The sequence below is a fragment of the Mesoplodon densirostris genome, chromosome 15 (genome assembly GCF_025265405.1).
Source record: "Mesoplodon densirostris isolate mMesDen1 chromosome 15, mMesDen1 primary haplotype, whole genome shotgun sequence".
Classification (NCBI taxonomy): Eukaryota; Metazoa; Chordata; class Mammalia; order Artiodactyla; family Ziphiidae; genus Mesoplodon; species Mesoplodon densirostris.
In genome coordinates this window covers 23,641,265-23,662,386 of record NC_082675.1, presented here as the reverse complement: position 1 = coordinate 23,662,386, position 21,122 = coordinate 23,641,265, and the positions used below count along the sequence as shown (strand labels likewise).

The following is a 21,122-nucleotide window of genomic DNA, read 5'->3' as shown; positions in this document are numbered from 1 at the left end:
GTCTTTATTATTTTATTTATTATTTTTTTATAAATTTATATATTTTATTTATCTATTTTTGGCTGCATTGGGTCTTTGTTGCTGCATGCAGGCTTTCTCTAGTTGCAGTGAGCAGGGGCTACTCTTCATTGTGGCGCACGGACTTCTCATTTCAGTGGCTTCTCTTGTTGAGGAGCACGGGCTGTAGACACACGGGCTTCAGTAGTTGTGGCTCGTGGGCTCTAGAGAGCAGGCTCAGTAGTTGTGGTGCACTGGCTTAGTTGGTCCACAGCATGTGGGAATCTTCCCGGACCAGGACTCCAGCCCATGTCCCCTGCATTGGCAGGCGGACTCTTAACCACTGCGCCACCAGGGAAGCCCTGGTCTCTCTTGTCTTTAGATGCTCTGTTCCCAAGCAGGGCCTCTGTGGGCATTCACCTCCCTGTAGTCAATCTCTGGTCCTTTGCTGCCTCTGTTCCTGGGCTTACTCTCCCATCATTAGCAAGGCTGATCTCTACTGCTCCTCTACCGCCCCCAACCCCACCCCACCCAGCAGCAGAAGGGCCTGAGCTGGGCTGGCCTGGCTTGGGCTACACCCTCCCACATTGAGACTGTATCCTCAAGCCTTTGTCTCTTCCAGGATCACCAAGGTTACCCCGTGGGAGGACAGACCGCAGGGTAACACTGGTCACTCACCAAGTTTACAGCAGCCCTCAGGCTCGCGCCGACAGAAGGCTAGGATGTGGACATTTGTGGGGAAGAAGAGATGCGTTCTAGGTGGGGGATGGGTGTGAGGTGGGATCTGTATCTGGTAGGTGTGTGTGTGTTGGGGGGCAGCAAGGACCCCCTGCCTAAGGGGTGTAGGGAGAAAGTGGTGGGGACAGGGATAGGGAGGCAGTGGAGCCAATGGCCTGGCTAATTACAGGGTGTGTCCTTGCAACCTTGTCATTGGGGCTGACAGAGGGGTTGGGACATTCACAGAATCAGAGAAGCAAGAGTCTCCGTGGACACCAAGGGGCCTCCACCGTGCATTCTGCAACTTAGGACATGCAAAAGAATGTTAGTAACCTATACAAAGAAGAATGATATAACGAACAATCATGTGACTTAAAAAGCAGAACACCGAGACCGCTGGGGAGGGTGTCCCTCCCCAGTTACATCCCACACTGGTGAACTGAACTTTGTGTTTCTCGTTTGCCTGATATTTCTAGAGTTTTGTTACAAGTGAATGCATTCCTTAAAAATACAGACAGTCCTGCGGGGTTTTTGCCGTTGAGGTGAGTTTCACACAACATAAAATGAATCATTTTAAAGTAAGAAAATCAGTGGTATTGAGTACGTTCACAACGTTGGGCAACCAGCACCTCTATCCAGTTCCAGAACATTTTCGTCACCCCAGAAGGAAGCCCCGTACCTGTGAAGCAGTCATCTGTCATTTTCCCTTCTCCTCAGCCACCGATCTGCTTTCCATCTCTATGGATTTACCTATTCTGGACACATCATACAATAATACATGGCCTTTTGTGTATGGCTAATTTCACTTAGCATAATGTTTTCAAGATTCGTCCATGTTGCCATGGATGTCGGCACCTCAGTCCTATTTATGACTAAATAATATTCCAGCATATGAACATATCAAAATTTGTTTACCCATTTATCCACTGATGGACATTTCTGTTGCAAAACTGGGGGTAATGAGTCAAATCCATTTCACCTGGCTTCACTAATCAAGGTCATTTTAAGATGCATGTTCTCCAAGCAGCAGTGGCCTAAACAATAAAATATTTGCCTGAGTTGTTTTCCAGAAACTTAGAGTCAGCTGTGCCTAGTTCGAGGTGAGCTGGTTAAGACTGGATAGGACCACTGACCCTCCAACTGGGCATGCTCGAGTGCCCACTTGGTGACCTTTTGATGTCAGAGGGCCAAAATTCCACTCTCAGATTGTGCTGTGAACGTGCAGAGACCTGTAGTTCAGTTACGCCTGTGCAGAATGAAGATTACCGCCCCTTTTTCCAATCGCCTTTCCCTACGCTCCCCACACTCCCCATGTCTCAGACTGCCCTGCTTGCTTTATCTTCATCCCATAAATACCCCGGAGCCCCTTGCCTTCAGGCAGGCAGACTTGAGACTTGTTCTCCTCTTTCCTCACTTGGCTGCCTTATGAATAAACCCTTTCTTTGCTGCAAACCTCAGTGTCCCAGCGTTTTGGCTTGTGCAACGGGCAAAACGAACCTGGTTCAGTAACAGTTGTTTTCATATTTTGGCTATTGTGAATAATGCTGCTATGAATGCTGGTGTACAAACACTTGTTTGAGTCCCTGCCTTCAATTCTTTTGGATATACCTAGAAGTGGATCCGATGGTAATTCTTTTTGTTTTGGATGCGCTGCGCAGCACGCGGGAATCTTAGTCCCCCAACCTGGGATGGAACCCATGCCGGGCGTCTTGACCACTGGACTGCCAGGGAAGTCCCTCCCAGATATTTTTATTCTTTTGAATACTATTGTAAATAGAATTGTTGTCTTAATTTCCTTTGAGGATTATTCATTGCTGGTATATGGAAACACAACTGATTTTTGTATGTTGACCTTAAGTCGATTTTTTTGAACTTAAATAGCATGTATTATTTGGAGACTTGCTTTTTGAGCTAAGCATTCTGTTAGAATTATCCATGGTGATACACATACCTAGTCCATTTATTTTTCTCTATTGAATTGTATGTTACACATGAAGATATCAGGATTTATCTCTTTAGTGATTGTGAGTCGGGCTGTTTTCAATCTTTTACTATTCAAATAGGGATGTCCTGCACATGCCCAGGGAATGGTTCTCAGCCAGCAGAGTCACCTGGTGTGCAAGCTTTTTATCATTTTCAACAACAAAGGCCCCACCTCCAGAGATAACAATTCAGTTGATTTGGAGTAGAGGTTGGGCATCAGTATTTTTTAGAAGATCCTTAAATGATTCTAATGCTCAGTCTGTGTTGAGAACCACTATTCTCGAGTGCACAGTATACCCAGGAGTGGAATTCCTGAGAGTGTGCATCTTCAGTTTTATTTGATGTACAATTATTACCAGCGTGGCTGTCCTGTACCAGCACAACCAGGCTGTACGTCCATCAGCAGTGTACAGATCCACATTCCTACAAGCACTTGGCATTGTCAGACTTCAAATTTTTGCCAGTTGATCTCTCATAAGACCTTAATTTGTATCTCTCTGATTAATGATTAGGTTGAGCATCTTTTCATATTTATTGACCATTCTTGTTTCCTCTTTTGGCAAATGCCTATTTGTATCTTGTGCCCATATCTATGTATTTGTATATTCTGCATATGAATCCTTTGGTTGCAAATACCTTTTCTCATTTGGTGGCTTTCCCTGCCGCTTTTTTACAATGTTTGGGTTAACAGGGTTTTTCATTTTTTATTGTGGATGAATTTTTTTCAATATTTTCCTTTCTAATCTGCTTTTATGTAGTAAGAAATCTCTCCTGGGGGAGGGGGAATTGGATAAAGGCAGTTAAAAGGTACTACAAACTTCCAGTTATAAGATAAATAAGTACTAGGGATATAATGTACAACATGATAAATAGAATTAACACTGCTGAATATTATATATGAAAGTTGTTCAGAGTAAATCCTAAGACTTATCATCACAATTTTTTCCATTTCTTTTTTTAAAATTTATTATTATTTTTTATTTTTGGCTGCATTGGGTCTTTGTTGCCACGTGCAGGCTTTCTCTAGTTGCAGTGAGCAGGGGCTACTCTTCGTTGTGGTGCGCGGGCTCCTCATTGAGGTGGCTTCTCTTGTTGTGGAGCATGGGCTCCAGGCACGCGGGCTTCAGTAGTTGTGGCTCGCAGGCTCTAGAGTGCAGGGTCAGTAGTCGTGGCTCATGGGCTTAGTTGCTCTGCAGCATGTGGGATCTTCCCAGACCAGGGCTTGAACCCGTGTCCCCTGCATTGGCAGGCAGATTCTTAACCACTGTGCCCCCAGGGAAGTCCTCCATTTCTTTAATTTTGTATCTATCTGAGACGATGACTGTTCACTAAACTTATGATAATTTCATAATGTACGTAAGTCAAATCATGATGCTGTAGCCCTTTAAACTTATACAGTGCTGTATGTCAATTATATCTCCATAAAGTTGGAAGAAAGAAAAATCTCTCTTGACCTTGAAGTAACCAAGATATTCTCCTATTTTTTTTTTCTAAAAATGTTTAGGGTATTACTTTTCATATTTAGGTCTTTAATCCACATGGAATTGATTGTGTATGATGTACAGTAGGAGTCTAATACCATTTATTTTCCTTATGGGAACCCATTCCCTTAGCACAATTTATCAAACAGTCCATCCTACTGCCTCCTCCCCTCTCCTCAAATGCAACGCTTCTTCTTACACAGCCATGCTTTTGTGTGCGGGTCAGTTTCTGGCTTCTGCGTTTGATGCCCTATTTGTCTGACTTCAGGCTGATATCAGACTGTCTTATTCTCTCCATCTTATTCTTCAGGAGCATCTTGATAGTTCAATGTTGGTGGTTATACAGGTGTTCCCTGTAAAATTCTTTCAATTTTTCTGCATGCTTGAATTTTTTCATAATAAAATATTGGGCGAAAGAGTGTCATGGCTCCTCAGGCCTTTGCCCTTTTATCACGATACAATTTTTTTTTAAGTTTTCAGACTGAGCCAGCTCCCAGCAGCAGCAACCCCTGGGAGAGAAGAACGAGTTTTAGGACCGTCCATGGCACTTTCACATTCCAGTGGGCATCAGACATGACTTGTTGGGGGTGAGGCAGTGCTGGTCTTCTATCGTGCCCGTTTCAAGGCCTGAAGACCCAGCCTCTGGGCCCCACTGAGGAACTGTGTCAGCTGGGCGTCCCTGGCCCCTCTCTCTGTCCCTCCAGGACCCTTGCCTCAATCTCGCGCCTCCCCACCCCCCGAACGCCTGTCAGGCCAGTCTCTGGAGTTCAGTCTGATGGAGAAATGGAGAACCAGGCCAACCGTGTGACCGTCGGGCGGCTCCAGAGCAAGGGCTAGCGAAGTTCCTCGTTGCTGCCCTTCTGGGGCCCCGATCGTGCCTCCGGCTCCCCAAGTCGCCAGCTATCTTTCAACTATCTCCGTCGGTCTCCCTTCCTCTGGTCTCCGCCGTCTGACAACCGAAAGCTGGGAGCGCCTCCTCTGACTTCCCACCTCTGCTCGTTGACCTGGCCTCCTCCCGGCTCCAGCCCCGCTGACCGCCGGCGCCTGTGTTCTCCACGGCCACCAGGGGGCGCGCGCGGCCGGGTCTGGGCGCGGGAGCCGCCGCGAGCCCACCCCGCCTCCCGGCGCTCCTCCCCGTCCGGCCACGGCCCCGCCCCCGCCCCTCCCGGCGTCCCGCCCCGTCCGGCTGCGGCCTGGCTCCCTCCGCTTCCCCACGCTCCCAGGACCCCCGGCGCCCCTGTGTCCGGCCATGGGCCCCGCCGCTCGCCCCACGCCGAGGTCGCCGCCGCCGCCTCCTCCGCCGCCGCCATCGCCACTGCTGCTTCTATTGCCCCTGCTGCCATTCTGGCTGGGCCTGGCGGGGCCCGGGGCCGCGGCGGACGGCAGCGAGCCCACTGCCAGGGCGGGGCGGGGCGGGGCCCGCGCCGTGCGGGTGGACGTGAGGCTGCCGCGGGAGGACGCTCTGTTGCTGGAGGGCGTCAGGATCGGCCCCGAGGCCGACCCGGCGCTCCCTTTGGGTGGCCGCCTGCTGCTGGTGAGCGCCGCTGAGCCATATGGTCCCCGCCCCGCCGTAGACCCTGCACCCAGATCCAGCCTTCATCCTGGACCAAGCCCTGTCAGCCCAGCGCCCCTTCCCCAGGCTGTCCAGGCCCCCAGCATTCCTGCTTCCAGAACCTGAGATCAGATGCCCTCCCCTCGAGACTCATTCCCAAACCCTGGCCTTGCATCGCTTGTGTGACCAATCCCCCTTCCTCCCCCTCCTCCTTCTACCATGGCCCCTCGCCCCACAGATGGACATCGTGGATGCTGAGCAGGAGGTACCCGTAGAAGGCTGGATTGCAGTGGCATACGTGGGCAAGGAGCAGGAGGCCCAGATTCACCAGGAGAGTCAGGACAGCGGCCCACAGGCCTATCCTAAGGCTCTGGTTCAGCAGGTGCAGGGGGTGTGTGTGGAAAGGGGGCTGGAGGAAGGGTTTTCAAGGCAACTGCTAGAGCCAGACTACCAGGTGGGCCCCTAAGGAGCTTCTAGAGAAGCCCTGGGCTTGGCTGGGGCAAGGGACCCCAGGGGTAGACTGGAGTCAGTGCGGTTGGCAGCAGGGAGGTGGGAGGAGGCCAGAGAGAGTCAGGAAGCTCGACCAGACTCTGAGAGTATCCAGTGGGGAGTTCCTGCTGGGGGTCGGTGGGCAGGCCTGTCCCGCTTGGACCAGGGAAGGCACAGTATTATTTGGGTCCCACAGAGCATTTGCGGGGAAGGTGAGAGGAATAAGGGTTTTTGCCCTTGATCTCAGGGAGCTTATAGCTGATCTGTCCAGAGGAAATGCTAACCGCAGAGCCAGGAGCTGAGAACAACTATGACCACAGGTGGTGAGACAGGTGTGTGGGCAGGGTGTGTGCTACCCTCTGCCTCTGTCCTGCAGATGCGGAGGGCACTCTTCCTGGGAGCCTCTGCCTTGCTTCTCCTCATCTTGAACCACAACGTGGTCCGAGAGGTAAACCGGATCAAGCTTTCGGGGCACGTAGGCTGGGGAATGGGTGACCCTGCCTGGCTGACCTCCCCGTCCCCCTACAGCTGGACATATCCCAGCTTCTGCTCAGGCCAGTGATCGTCCTCCATTATTCTTCCAATGTCACCAAGCTGTTGGAGGCACTGCTGCAGTGAGTTGGGGTTTGGGCTCAAAGGACTAGGCTTGGGTGCTAGGGTCCTTGGCTTTGTTGTGGGCTCAGGGGTCCTGGGACCAGGGCCTTCCCTCTTAGTCTGAGACTGTAGCCTCCTAGTCTGAAAAACGGGTGAGGGGACTAGAAGGATATGGTTCCATGAGCTCTATAGGTGGAGGTGATTGGCTCCAGCAAGAAGGAAGCCAGATTCCTGATTGACTCTTGCCTGTGCTTGAGGGCCTCCTTGGCCGGCTGTTATGAGAACTAGAAAAACCACTGGCTGGGAAAGGCGTGTGGGCCAAAGCAGAAGGACTGTGGGGTGATACTCGGGGCTATCCTTTTCCCACAAGGCTGGGGTGAGTGGGTCCGGGCCTCTCCTCCCAAGAGCCCTTCCGTCTGGCCCCTTTGGCCTCCCCTCCCAGGAGGACCCAGGCCACGGCTGAGATCACCAGCGGAGAGTCCCTGTCGGCCAACATCGAGTGGAAGCTGACCCTGTGGACCACCTGTGGCCTCTCCAAGGACAGCTACGGAGGATGGCAGGACTTGGTGTGCCTGGGTGGCAGTCGGGCCCAGGAGCAGGTGAGTGCCTGGAGAGAGGAGGTGGGGGTGAGGGGACCACACACATGACTTGTCTCCAGTCCTCTGGCGTCTTCCTGCCCTGGTGGGGAGAACCACCCCTTGCACCTCCCAGGGCTGCTGTGAGGGTTCAGGGGCCGGGTGGGTGCTCAGTGTGGTGCCTGACCCGGGGTCACGCACAGTCAGCCTTAGCTGCTGCTGTTGTCACGTCCCTGTCCCTCTCAGAAGCCTTCTTTGACTCCCTATCACCTGCAGAATGAAGTTCAAACTCCTTACCTGGCTTTCACAGCTCTCCTGATCACTCACCTTGTTTTTTTCCCAGTCTTCTCCCTACCCTTCAGCCACTCTGTGCCATTTACCGGTCTCCACTCACGCCCCGGTCTCCTGCCACCGGGGCTTGTCTGTAGGCTTGGACATCCTCTTTCTCCAGCTCTGTATGTCCCAGTCCAGCCAGAGTCCTCACAACTCATCCTCCTGCCTTCTTTGGAAAGCCTCCCTCACATTGGGCCCCCAGCCCCCCTACTGCTTTTATTTTTATTTTTTTTAATTCTTTTTTAATTTTTAAAAGAAATTAATTTATTAATTTATTTTTGGCTGCATTGGGTTTTCGTTGCTGCACGTGGGCTTTCTCTAGTTGCGGCGAGCTGGGGCTCCTCTTCGTTGTGGTGCACGGGCTTCTCATTGTCGTGGCTTCTCTTGTTGTGGAGCATGGGCTCTAGGCATGTGAGTCAGTAGTTGTGGTGCGTGGGCTCAGCAGTTGTGGCTCACAGGCTCTAGAGCACAGGCTCGATAGTTGTGGCACACGGGCTTAGCTGCTCCGCGGCATGTGTGATCTTCCCAGACCAGGGATTGAACCCGTGTCCCCTGCATTGGCAGGTGGGTTCTCAACCACTGCGCCACCAGGGAAGCCCCCTCTCCTGCTTTTAAATCACAGCAGCGCTTTGTCAGGCCCTTCATAGGCCTCTTAGGACAGCCCATCCTGTGTGACCGTTGAGGACTGTGACTTTGTCTCCCGAAGGCCAGGCTGTGTCTTATTTGTCTCTGGCTTGCCCAGTGCTTGGCGTAGAGAGGGTCAAAGGTATTGTGTCTGCAAGCATTTCTCAAATCCCCACTCTGCAGGGCAGGTTTTCCCCGCTCTCCTGACACGCAGCCTCCAGCATGCCTTGGTGGGTGGGGAGCCGTGCAAGGCAGCTTCAAGTCAGACAGACTTGGAATGAGGCTCTGAAACCTTAGCTGGGCAATGTTAGGCTGCGTGTTTAACCTCTGGTCTCACATTCCTCATTTGTGAACAGGTATAGCACACGGCCACAGGATTTTTGAGATCGTGTATGTAAATCTCACGGCGGGCACTGAGCAGATGGGTGGCTGCTCTGCTACAATACCTTTATTGTTATGAGTGCTCGAATAAGTCAACAGTCACCAAAGGACTTCTGATGTCGTAGGACACTTGGGGCTCCGTGAGAAGGGCTGTGGAGGGTACAAAAGGCCTTGGAAGACCCAGGCTCTGCCGTTCGAGGCCTCAAAGACGGGCAGAGAAGAGGAACTCACATGGAGGCAGCCCAGACAGCACGATTTCGCTTGAGCAGCATGAACGGCAGTTCTGCAGAGGGAGTGGGGAGTGAGGCTGCGGGAGTGGAAGGAAGGGCTTTTCTGGAAGAGGAGAGAGCCTGCTGTCTCTCCCCCTGGAGGGCAGCCCACATGGACTTCTGGGAGGGGCAGGCATTTGGTGAGGGGCTGTCAGATGAGAGACTGGGAGGAGGTGTGGGCAGAAAGCCTGGAGCTCAGAGAGGAGCAGGCCGGGAGCGTGCCCAAGAGGCCAGGAGGTGGGCACGCACTGTAGGTCAGGTCAGGCTGGCTGGTTGTGAGGGCAAAGCTAAACAGCCTTGGCCTTGCTGCTGGCCGGGGTGGGCCAGTATAGGTGTTGGGAGCCCACGGTAGCTGAGGTGTCTGAAGGACAGCCAGGGCCAGCTCTCAGCCCCAGGGCCCAGTCACCATTCCTCCAGCCTCTGGGCATCCAGAGCTGTAGCCACCATGTATCAGAAAAGTCTGATGACCGTGTCCTACTGCTCTGATGGACAAGGCCCAACCCTGCCCTCCCTCCTCACCTGTGGGTCCCCAAGATGCACCGAGCCTGGGGAGATGGGGTCTCTGGCCTCCAGTAGAGCTCCAGGCCAGCCACACCCTCGGCCCACCCAGAACTCACTGCACAGAACTCGCTCCAAAGCACAGAGCTCCAGGTTCTGCCCCAGAGAGCTTACAGTGTAAAGGTCGTGCGAGTCCTGCCACGTGTCAGCCTGGCTCAGCATGGCAGGGGGTATGAGGACAGGGCAGCTCCAGCCTTGGGCTCATGTGGCCCCATCAGGGGAGGAGCTAGGCCAGAGGCACTGTCACCTGCTGGGGTGATTACTGAGCTGATGAGGGGCATGGCCCTCCAGGCATGGTGAAGGCACCTGAGCTGAGCCTAGGGGCTTCGGGAGAGCTCCCTGAGCAGGTGTCACCATCCCACCATGGACGAAAGGGGATGCGGACACAAGCCAGGGGGCGAGGGTGGGACAGAGCGTGAAGCTGGGGCTCACAGACCCCTCTTGGCAGTGGCCCCCAGAGTGCTTCCACCCTGAACCAAAGCAACGTCTTGTGACCCTAACAGCACCCAACCTTGCCCCTCAAACCACTTCTCAGCCCCTCTCCCACCACGTGTTGGCAGTTGAACTTTAGCATTGGCCGGGGAAGAACACGGTGGCAGAAAACTTCTAAACGAAATGCATTAATTAGTTGTGACACGTCTGCAGGCCCGTGTGCTGGTGGGTCAGCGGCTGGGTCTTGCTTGCTCCGCTGTGTCACCTCCTGAGCCAGCTGCTGAGTGGTCACAGCCTGTCTGCCGCACTGGATATGATGGCAGTTCAGTCTAGGTCAGTGTGTCCCCCTGGGGGCCTCTCAAAGGCAAAGTGAGGTACCTCAGACGTGGTTCCCTCCCACCAGCGGGAGCTGGAGGACCGCTGAGGGCAGAGTGGGTATGAGGAGGGTGGCAGGGAAGGTGAGGGGGGAACATTTGCCTGGCAGGGTTGGTCAGGGAAAGCTTCCAGAGCAAGAGGTGTCCAAAGCCATAAGCCAAGGGAGGGAGCGTGGAAGAAGAGCATTAGTTCCCAAGACCGGGAACAGTGTGGAAAGGCACATATGTGGGAGGGGCAGGGAGCATGGGATGGGGAGGGGAGGTGGAGATCAAGGGCCTTGGGGGCCCCCTGGTAGAAGAGTTTGGGTTTCCTCCTGAGGATGGGGAATGCGGAGGAGGCGGGAGGGGAGCATCAGAGGGAAGGGTCAAGTAGGGGTGCTGTGTAGTCGGGTTTGCAGGTGAGATCCCTGTGACTGTGGGTGGGACCTGGGCTGGTGAGGCCTGAGCAGGGCACCTGAAGAGCAGCAGAGTGGGGAGGAGAGGAGGGGCGTGCCGGGCCTCTAGGGAATGAGGAGACAGGGCCTAGGGACTAGCGCTCTCTCAGGCTGTGAATGCTCAGCCTGGATGGGCGTGGGTGGGTGGGTGATGGCAGCCAGGAAAGCAGACCAGGAGGAGTGCTGGGTAGGGATGGGGGTCCTGGGCTGGGGAGTCTGTGAGGCTGCCAGTAGATGCTTCTGTGAGTGCACAAACACCAGGTTTGTTGCCCAGGATTGGCCTGGGCTGAGCACTGATATAGGGTGGAGCTGGGGCAGCCCCTGAGAGAGCAGGGGGCGGGGCGGGGGACAGCAGCTTCAGAAGAGGAAGCGTGGCGCCTCCAGGGTCATGGTGCCCATGGACCTCATCTGCCTGATCCTTGGGGTGGATTTACTGGGTAAAGAGGGTGGGGTGGCCCCAGTGCCCCTGACACCCTGCTTTTCTCCCCAGAAGCCCCTGCAACAGCTGTGGAACACCATCCTGCTGGTGGCCATGCTCCTGTGCACAGGCCTCGTGGTCCAAGCTCAGCGGCAGGCATCCCGGCAGAGCCAGCGGGAGCCCCAAGGCCAGGTGGGAGCCAGCCTTCGGGGGCCCTCGGGAGCCCTGGTGTCCTCAGCCCTTGGGAACTGTGTGCCCTTCCCCCACAGGTGGACCTGCTTAAGCGCCGGGTGATGCAGAGGCTGGCGTCCCTCAAGACCCGGCGTTGCCGGCTGGGCCGGGCGGCACAGGGCCCCCCGGAGCCTGGTGCTGAGACCTGCGCCGTGTGTCTGGACTATTTCTGCAACAAGCAAGTTAGTGCCCTTTGGCTGACACGTGATGCCCCCTACCCTGCTCCCAAGAGACCTGAGAAGTACCCCAACCAGGCCTTCACCCAGCCCCACCAGAGCTATGAAAAGCAGCATGGGGGTGGGGCAGGTCACAGGGGTTTCAGTTCCCCAGCTCAGGTGAGGGCGTGGGGCCTGCTACCCCCACTGGAGGCCTATGCCTGTGGCCTGAGCCCTCTCCCCAACCCTGCAGTGGCTCCGGGTGCTGCCCTGTAAGCATGAGTTTCACCGAGACTGCGTGGACCCCTGGCTGATGCTCCAGCAGACCTGCCCGCTGTGCAAATTCAATGTCCTGGGTGAGCACCAAGGGTGGGGGCCCTTGACCGTCTCCACCTGGTTCCCACCTGACACCTCCCTCCCTGATACTTTTTCTCCTCTTCTGCAGGGGACCGCTACTCAGATGATTAGCTGCCCCGGCTGGGTCTCTGCATGTGGGGAAGGGACCCCTCCACCTGCATCCTGGCCCTGGGCCCTGGGTGCCTGGAACCAGACGGCAGGGGGAACAGGACAGAAAACCCTATGGGTGGAAGGAGGGATAAGGGCCTCCCCTGCTGAGGGGCAAGGTGCCCACCACATCCACACTGGGACGGAGGGACCACAGCCCCCAGGCTGAGGATGCAGGGCCCAGACCCAGCAGGAAGAGAGGCTGCTTTGGGGCCTTTCTCTGCCATCCTGGGGTGTGCCTGCCCTCCACTCAGACAGCTCCCAGGACTCTGGCCAGGGACCTGGGGAAGACGATGTGGGCAGTGCTGCTGTTCACAGGGCTCTGGGAGCTCTCTGGCCTGCCTGTCAGGGCATCCCTGGGGACTGAGGCTACAGTGGCCAGGTTTTGTGCTTATTTATTGGGGGTGGGTTGGGAGAGGATCTCTCTGGCCTTGGGGGCACTCTAACCTGACCATATTCCATGACACATCTTGAAGGCTATGATGTTAAACCTAGTGGCCCTTCCATTGCCCGCTACCCTCGGTCCTTGGGCACCGGCTGCTGCAGGTCCCATGGCCTGCCCAGCTGGGCTCCCTTCTGGGGCCTGGCTGGGACCAGAGGCCTTAGAAACGATCTAGTCCTGTGCTTCTCCATGGGGTTACAGGTTGCTGACCAGCTTACTTGAAGCCACAGGATAAATGTGGTACATCTTACAGGGGCATCCGTTTTTTTAGATTTGGGGTATGGGAGGTTTAATATTAAAATAAACATGGATATATTTTAACATTAGATGTAAAATTTGTGTGGATGTTTTAAGATAAACAAGTCACCCTGGAGTCTACTGCCCGTGGGAGGCGGATTCTAAAATGGCCCCCAAGATTCCTCCAGCCCCCGTGGACACGCCTTATGGGATCCTGGCACTATGACGCTGATGGATTTTACTCCCATGATTAGGTTATGTTATATGGCACAGTTGACCTTAATATGGGAAAGCATCCAAGTGGGCCTGACCTAACCACATGAGCCCATTAAAAGTAGAGAGTTTTCTCCAGCTGGTGGAAGGAGAGGAATTCAGAAATTTGAACCATGGAGGGGATTCAATGCCTGAGAAATTCTCTGTTGCCGACTTGAAGATGGAGGGGCCATGTGGCAAGAAGTTGGATGGCCTCTCAGAGCCCAGAGTAGCCCCAACAGCGGCCAGCAAGGAAATGGACACCAGTTCAACAGCTGCAAGAACCAGAATTCTGCCCACAATCGGAATGAGCCTGGATTCTGCCCCACACCCTTGCAAAAGAAAGGCAGATGCTTTTTTTATTTTATTATTTATTTTTTATTTTTTGGCTGCGTTGGGTCTTTGTTGCTGTGCGCGGGCTTTCTCTAGTTGGGGCAAGCGGAGGCTACTCTTTGTTGTGGTGCACGGGCTTCTCACTGCAGTGGCTTCTCGTTGTGGAGCACGGGCTCTAGGTATGCAGGCTTCAGTAGTTGTGGCACGCAGGATCAGTAGTTGTGGCTCTTGGGCTCTAGAGCACAGGCTCAGTAGTTGTGGCGCACGGGCTTAGTTGCTCCGCGGCACGTGGGATCTTCCCGGACCAGGGCTCAAACCTGTGTCCTCTGCATTGGCAGGCGGATTCTTAACCACTGTGTCACCAAGGAAGCCCCTGGCAGATGCTTTGATTTCAGCCTTGTAAGGCCCTGAGCAGAGAACCCACCCACACAGGGCCCGGACTTCTGACCTACAGACCTGTGAGCTACTGAATGGATGCAGAGAGGAGCCGGGCTGTGACAGGTCCTCCCCCTGCACTTGGGCCTGGGCCGCCTGCCTCAGGGAGCACACCTGAGGGCTGGCTCTCACCTGGGAGGGGCCCAGTCCAGACAGCCCAGGCTCCCTCAGCCAGCCCCCGGGCTCCACAGAAGCAAGAGTTGGGCAGCCTGTGGCCATGCCAATTCAGCTACATACACAGCTCTTCTTGACTTTTCTCTGTAAACTGAGGTGTTCTACTTGTTGGCCTCCTGACCAGGGAAAACTGTCATAGAAAGCCAAGAGCATCCCCCATCCCACCCCCACACCCAGAACTCCTCAGCAAGGTCTTAGCGCCTGTCCTTCACAGGCAGGGTGGCTCAGGACAGGCTGGGGGCTTCGTGAGGAAAACTGGACTACTGCAGGCCTGGTGTGGCTGGTGGCATCGGTGCCCTGGCCCCAAGGGACAGGCCTAGGAAAGCCAGGGCTGGCTTGGGGTGTCCCGCTCTCTGGCTGGGTGAAGCCTTGCCCTGCCTTCAGTGGCTTCGTGGGGATCCAACCTCCTGGATTTAGAGAAATCCTCTCTGACTTGTGTTTCCTGAAGGTGAGGCATTCCGCAGTGAAAGGGGGGCTGATTTTCTTGGATCCTTAATGTCCCCATCCCCAGGTTCACAGCTGGGTGGTCCCTGCCTGCCTCTCTGAGCCTGAGCCAGGACCCTGGCCTCTGACTCCTTCCTTGCCTCAGGTGTCCTCACTGGGCCCACCGTGGCGGCTGCTCTCCTTCCCCTGTGCACCCCCTACCCTGATCCTGCTCTTTATTGGTGGGGGTCACTGAGTCCATATTACCCCTTAGTCTTTGCTGTGGGGATCAAAAGACTGCCTTTCACATCGCCCAGGTGCTAGAAGTTTCTTTCTGCCCTTGGTGTGTCCTCTTCCCCCACTGCCCCTGTCAGGAGGGAGGCAGGAAGCTCCCATTTACTGAGGGTGCACAGTGTGCCAGACCTCTGCTGGCCAATGACCCACATGGCTGGGGACTCAGGATAGGGAAGGAAGGACTCTTGCCCTGCTGAGCCAGTGTGGTGAGGCCAAGGTCGCTGTGAGCAGATGGCCTAGGCTTTATTACATGGGGTGGGTTGCCAGCTTCCCGCCCTCCAGCCCCACCCCACTGCAGGCTACGTGGGCCGCTCCTGGGGCTGGTATGCAGGGCTGGCCTGGCCCCGGCTTGGTGACAGTCTCCTTCTCAGCCTGGCCAAGGCCCGGATGGGGTTCTGGGCACAGTTGGTCGAGTGGGTCACATCCTCTAGGGAAGACTTGCTGGGTCGACTGCAGGGCTGCTGAGGCGGGGAGGCCTGGGGCTGGCCCGGCAGGGTCCTGCCCGCACTGGCCGTCCTGCTGCCAGGTGAGTGCCGCCTGCCCAGGGGCCTGAGGGAGGACCAGACGGCAAGATCCCCTGTGAGGGAGGGGGACCACCCCACCCCCACGTGCCCTGCCTCTGACAAAGCCTCACTCACCCTGGAGATGCTCTCTGGGCCTGGGCTGGGGGCACTGCTCCGTGGATTCCCTTGCTGGGAGGGGCCCAGAGCTGGTCCTGTGGGATCAGCTGCAAAGAAAACCAAGCTCAGAAAGGCCCAGGATCCCCTCTGCAGCAAACAGAGAGGGTGTCATAGAGGAGGCGGGAGGGCCTGAACCTGTTGCCACGGCCCCTTCCTCTGAGGGGCAGGGTTTGGAAAGCCTTTCAGGGCCTGTCCTTAGCCGTGGTAAGGGTGGGAAGGTTTGCTTTCTCACAAGGCTCCTGGTGCACTTGAAATAAATGTTCAAAGGGCTAGAGGGGGGATTTGGAGCTAGAAGGCACGGTAACATCCTCATGCCTTCCTGAATCGTGGAAGATGGTTCACAAAAACACAGCCTAAAGCCCCCTGAGAGCCCCATGTGCAATGAGCTGGGCTGAAGGCAGATTCGCCGGGGGAAGCTGAAGACCTCTGCTAGGTTGGGGGCCTCTTCCAAGTCCCCAAGGGCCAGCTGCTTTCAGGTGGGGGAGCCATGCTGCCCACCTTGAGGCCCCCCTGCTGGGCCACCTCCCGGATCTTAGACAGCATGGATCGCAGCCGCCCGTTCTCCTCCTGTAGGACCCGGATACGGATGTCGTTGGCCTGCACCTGCCTCTCCATGTCGTCCGTGACGTTGCCCGAGCCTGTGGAGACCCACTATCTGGCACCCCACCCCATCAGGTCTGCCTCTTGCGCCCAACGAGACAGAACCTCAGAGGGCAGACACGCCAGCCCGCCAGCCAGTATGTGCCTAGGGTCCCCTGCTGGTGGCCCTGCAGGTGGGCGGGGTCAGCATACTGGACCTGCCATCTCATCTTTTTTCTCCTGAGGCCTTGTCCCACCCCCCCACACACACTCCCTACTCCCCTGTCTGCTGGGAGGTGACCAAAGCCTTGCAGAATTTGAGAGCTGACGGGGACCTGGAGCTCACCAAAAATTTAGCACATAGGTAAGAAAGTGAAGCTCTTACAAGGCCACCTGTTTTCGGAGGGCTCGAGAGACAGTGACTCATCCAAAGCCACAGCCGGCTCTTGGATATGAGTCTCAGGAATTCAGCAAGGATGTTCTTTCCCACTGCTGGGGGGACAGATGCTCCCCCTGACTCTGAACCCAGGCAAGGTGCTGCCTGCTCTGGTTATCAGTTTCCTGGTTTGTCACAAGCGGCTGCTACCTGCCTCGTGGGGCAGTTGACAGGGTAACACAAGGGCCCAGCACTCACAAATGATGACTTACCATGACAAGCTAGATTGCAGTGGATCATCCCAACAGCTCTGCACGGGGATTCACCCCAGAGCTTCAGGGGACTGGAGGGGTTGGGACGAGAACCCAGGTCGCCGGGCAGTCAGTCTTCCACTGAGATGGGCCCCTAGCACTCCCATGGACACTGGACAGTTGGGGCTGTGCCCCTGGAGCTGGCCCCATGGTGTAGTTTGGGGAGATGCCAGGACAGGGGACATGGAAGCTGAGCAAGGACTGGCCTGTGACGTGGTAAAGAGCACAGGCTACACAGGTAGCCAGACCTGGGTCTGGATTTGGCTGTGTGACCCTGAGCAGTCAGCTCCCCACTGGGCCTCTGTGTCCCCATCCACACAGAGGAGTGGGTAACATGCAGAGCACCTGTGTGTTGTGGGGGCTCTGCCACCCTTGCTGTGGACCCGTGTCCTGCCCAGATGAGCCCTCAGCTGCCCGACCCCAGCCCCGGCGTCCCCTCTGCACCAACCCCGGGCCCCTACTTTGGATCTGGGCTTCCACAGGCCTGTGCAGGTCCGGAAAGGCCACCAGCAGCCTCTCCCTCTCCCTCAACTCCACGAGCTCGCGTTCTCGCTCCGAGATGGTCAGCTGCAGATCCGCTGTTGCCTGCTCCAGGCCTTGCTTCTCTCGCTGCAGACTCTGCAGCAGCTCCTGGGGCAGGGGAGGCTCAGAGCTGAGGACCGGCTCCCAGCCCCCTGGGGACACCCCATCACCTCCACTCCCCAGGCACGGGGCAGACCCGCAGGTGCTTAGCTGGCTGGAGGTTCCTCCAGAGAAAGGGAAGTGACGCCCCTGCCCCCTCGCCCTGCCCGTTCACACCTGCTGGGCCTGGAGCTGGCACCGCCCCTGCTCCCTCTCGCTCTGCACATGCTGCAGCTGCTCCTCCACGTGGACCCGCTGGGCCTCGGCCTCAGCCAAACTGCCCCTCAGCTCCTCACGCTCCTGGTCCAGGGTGTCCAGCTGCTGTAGCAGGGCTCGCTGTTTGGCCTGCAGGGACTGAGCCGGGATGGGCAGGAGGGAGGCCATGAGGCCCATGGGGCCAGGCCCAACCACACAGGACAAAGGAGGCAGCTGTATCCAAGCCCACCCCCTTGTGCTACATCTGTCTGTGCACATGCGTGCCGTGGAAGGGGTGGGGGGAAGAAGGGAGCAGACCCCAACCCTGGCAAGGCCAGGACCCCCAAGCTTGGAGATCCCGCCCCCCCTGGAAAGCAGACCTCGCCCCAACTTCTCTCCAGTCACAGTCGCCACTCAGGAATTCTTCTCCTCAGGTCTCCAGTGTCTCCCTACCGTCAGTGGAGCCCTTTCTCTCCCTGCAGCCTTCGTTACAGGAGACCAGGCGCTGACGAGGCTCCCAGCCTCACCTCCTGGTGGCGGACCATGTTGTCGACATGGGCCTTCTCCTTGTCCAGCTCTGTGCTGGCCCAGCGGATCTGCTGGTTGGCTCCGTCCAGCCGCCCTGCCAGCAGCTGCACCTGCTCTTCCAGCTGCTGCGCCTGCCTCTCAGCCTCCGCCCTGTGCTCAGCCTCCTCTTGCAGCTCCTGAGCCTTGGACTCTGCAGGATTGAGCGGGCGGGGAAGGGGGTAAAGTCGGGGAGCCCTGGGGAGTCCCTGCACTGCCTCTGACCCAGGACAAGACCTGGGAAGGGGGGTGGGTGGTCACAGCACATCTCTGGGCCTCAGTGTCCTCAGCCACAAAATGGGGCTCTGAACCCTGAGGTGGGTTCTGAAAACAGAAGGTACTCTCTGGGTGGGAGGTGGCATCACCCAACAGTGTGGCCTGTCAGACCCAGCCTCCTCTGTGGTTCCCTTTAGCTTTGCCCCCGAAGCCCAGGAGACAGAGACAGAGGGTGCTGGTCCAGCCACCGAGCACAGGGCACACGGTACAGGGCTCCATGGCAGGGCTCCTCACCCACGGCCTGCATGGACTCCCGCTGCTGCTTCAGCTCCCCCTCCAGGGTGGACACCTTTGTCTTGAGGTCACTTGTTTCTATGGCAGCCGAGAGAGAGGCCCTTCAGAGGCTCCCTTGGGCCTGACTGGCAGCCTCAACGCCCAGTGCACCCCACAGCATGGTGGCAGCCCTGGCCGGGGTGGAGGAGTGCCTGGGCTTATGGGAGGAGTTCTGGGGAGGTGCCAGGAGGCCTGGGTCCCTGTCCACTCTGCTTCCTGTCGGCTGGCTGACTCTCTGGGCTTCAGTGTCCTCCATGGAGGTGACTTGCCCAACTCCCTCAGGCCTCACAACTTCAGCAGGAGCTGGCCCACTGTGAGCGCCATAGCTGCATCTCTCTGCCTGACGGCTTCTACTGAAGCCAAAGAGAGGCCTCAGCTGGCTGGAGCTACCCGGGGGATGAACTCCCCAGGAGTTCCCTTCGGTGACCGACAGGAGTGAGTGTATGAATCCGCCACTCCCTCACCCCTCTCGTGGGACGACTCGGACTTCTACACGGGCTCCTGCGTTCCCCAGTGGCATTAAGCTCCAGTTGCCCGCAGTGTAACCGGCTTGATGAGCACACCGCTTTTCCCCTGCCTTCCCTTCCCTGTGTCTGCTGCCTGCTCCCAGTCCAGGTTTCTTCCACACCGACTCCCAGCACCCACAGCCCCGTTGTGGGGTATGCTCCTGGGGGAGCCCATGCTCAGGCTGTGGCAGAGCCTGGCACTGAGGGTCCGGCCTCAGGCACAGACCTGCGAGCAGCTGCTGCCTGTCGCGCTCCCACTGGGCCAGGCGCTGCTTGGCCTCATCCGCCTGCCGCTGGTGTGCCCCCTGCTCCTGCTGCAGGGCCTGCTCCAGCTCGCCCACCTGCTTCCTCAGTCTGTCCTTCTGCCCCTTAGCCTCCTCCAGCTGGGCCCTGAGGGGCCCCACAAGCTGAGTGAGGGCCCCCATGTGCTTGCTGAGGCGTTTCAGGTCTTTGCTCTGCTCGGCCGCCCAGTGGCCCACAGTGGTGGCCGGCAGTGGCCTGAGCCCCATGCTGTCCTGCACCAGATGCTGGAACTGGCCTAAGGACGAGGGCAAGTTCTGGCTCTGACACAGGCTGATGACCATCTTGCCCACCTCCCGCAGGCTGCCCTGGACGCTGGTGCATGCATCACAGGGCACCAGGGCTGTCTCCACAGTCTGGGAGTGGACACTCCTGGGGTTTTCGGCCATCCTGGCTGGACACTGCAGGGAGACGCTGACAGGGAGTCTGTCCAGCTCTTGGCAGGTCTGGGGCAAGCCTGGCATTGGGGAGGTGGGCTTGATGAGCTTGGTGGTTGCAAATTCAGGGCTCCTGGCTGGCTTGCCCTTGGCTGTGGGCTTGGAGGTGGGGGTCTCCCCTTGGTTTGCCCTTTTCTGTAGTCAGGAAAAGAAAGGGAGAGCAGGTGAGGGAGACGGGCCTGGGAGGTGACCAGCTCTCTGGGGATTTCTGTGACAGCAGCCACTCCTGATGCTCAGACTTTCAGACGATATTTGATACCAACGTGAGTGACAGAGCAAGCCTCCTCCTTTCAGCTGCCTCAGCTTACCAAGCCCAGGCTCCATGCTGTTACCTGCCTGGCACTGGGAGGGTAATACAGTGACAGACACAGCTGCCAGGTACTGGGCCCTTGCTTAGCGGATTTGTCTGCTCTTGTGTTGCTGAAACCACTCTCAGTTTCAGTTTCCGTCCCATTATGGTGACAGTGGCCCTGCCCACCAGGTGGTTGTGAGGGTTACGGAATAACCCATAACAAATGGGGTTCATACAAACATCATTTCCCAACAATGCCCTGGGAGGTAGGGACTGTTATCACCCCTGCTGCACAGATGAACAAACTGAGGTTCAGACTAGGTAGGATTTTTCCAAAGCCCCACAGTGTAAACTGCAGAACCAGGTGGCCCACACATGACCCCAAAGGCCTGCATTGCGAACTGCCAGGCTGCATGGGCCTTGAGTGGGGGCTCCAGAGTGGAGCCAGCGACAGATGCAGTGCACATGTGGTGTGCGAGGAGCCTGAGGCAGGTGGACTGGTGTGAGGGTGACCGCAGTTGGGGAAGCGGGTGGCCAACCCACCTGGGGGGCCACCTGCCGAATGAGCATGACCAGCCTCAGCAGGCTGTTCCAGAAGTGCCGCACCGTGAGCCCCACAGACATGCAAGGCCTGGCAGCCCTGGTTGGGGGCACCGTCTGCTCCAAGCCGAGGTTCTCCAAGTAGCTCGCACAGCTCCGAAGCAGCAGCAGGAGCCTGTGGGCAGAGACGGCAGGGTTGGCTGGGGCAGAGCCCAGCGCCAGTGTGCCCTCACACCACACGACCAGCAGCCTCCTGCTCTGGGAACTGGCCTGGGCGTCAGATACTTGGAGCGTCTCAGAATATGCTCTGCCCGACCCAAGAGCCACTTCTTCCAGGAAGCGCTCCCTGAAGGCTAAGCTTGGGGCCACTTTGGGGCCTCCTGGGTGGCAGCACTTCTGCCTGGCTGCTCCCCACTGGACTGGGAGGCTCTGGGAGGCCGGGCCTTGCCTTGGTTGTGTCCAGAGCCCTCAGAAAGTGCTG

The 21,122-nt window shown here is 56.9% G+C and overlaps 2 protein-coding genes across 4 annotated transcripts in view; one reads left to right on the top strand and one right to left on the bottom strand.

Moving 5' to 3' along the window:
- The first annotated feature begins 5,348 nt into the window (after nucleotides 1-5,348).
- Nucleotides 5,349-12,869, top strand: RNF215 (ring finger protein 215). The gene is made up of 9 exons (XM_060119474.1): nucleotides 5,349-5,712; nucleotides 5,969-6,112; nucleotides 6,596-6,667; nucleotides 6,748-6,833; nucleotides 7,256-7,412; nucleotides 11,284-11,403; nucleotides 11,481-11,624; nucleotides 11,851-11,953; nucleotides 12,043-12,869. The coding sequence occupies exons 1-9, from the start codon at nucleotides 5,428-5,430 to the stop codon at nucleotides 12,063-12,065; spliced, it is 1,134 nt and encodes a 377-aa protein (XP_059975457.1). The 5' UTR covers nucleotides 5,349-5,427; the 3' UTR covers nucleotides 12,066-12,869.
- A 1,320-nt stretch (nucleotides 12,870-14,189) lies between these two features.
- Nucleotides 14,190-21,122, bottom strand: part of CCDC157 (coiled-coil domain containing 157) — a 15,089-nt gene continuing 8,156 nt past the window's right edge. The window contains exons 3-11 of one of the 3 annotated variants that reach the window (XM_060118390.1): nucleotides 20,645-20,816; nucleotides 19,299-19,944; nucleotides 18,528-18,605; nucleotides 17,981-18,171; nucleotides 17,436-17,612; nucleotides 17,099-17,267; nucleotides 15,870-16,009; nucleotides 15,330-15,418; nucleotides 14,190-15,240 (exon numbers count right to left, since the gene is read on the bottom strand). In XM_060118390.1, the coding sequence (XP_059974373.1) occupies nucleotides 14,991-15,240; nucleotides 15,330-15,418; nucleotides 15,870-16,009; nucleotides 17,099-17,267; nucleotides 17,436-17,612; nucleotides 17,981-18,171; nucleotides 18,528-18,605; nucleotides 19,299-19,944; nucleotides 20,645-20,816 (1,912 nt within the window). In that variant the 3' untranslated portion in view covers nucleotides 14,190-14,990. Of the gene's footprint in view, nucleotides 15,241-15,329; nucleotides 15,419-15,869; nucleotides 16,844-17,098; nucleotides 17,268-17,435; nucleotides 17,613-17,980; nucleotides 18,172-18,527; nucleotides 18,606-19,298; nucleotides 19,945-20,644; nucleotides 20,817-21,122 lie in introns of those variants that run through there. The other 2 variants (XM_060118391.1, XM_060118392.1) reach the window with 2 other exon arrangements.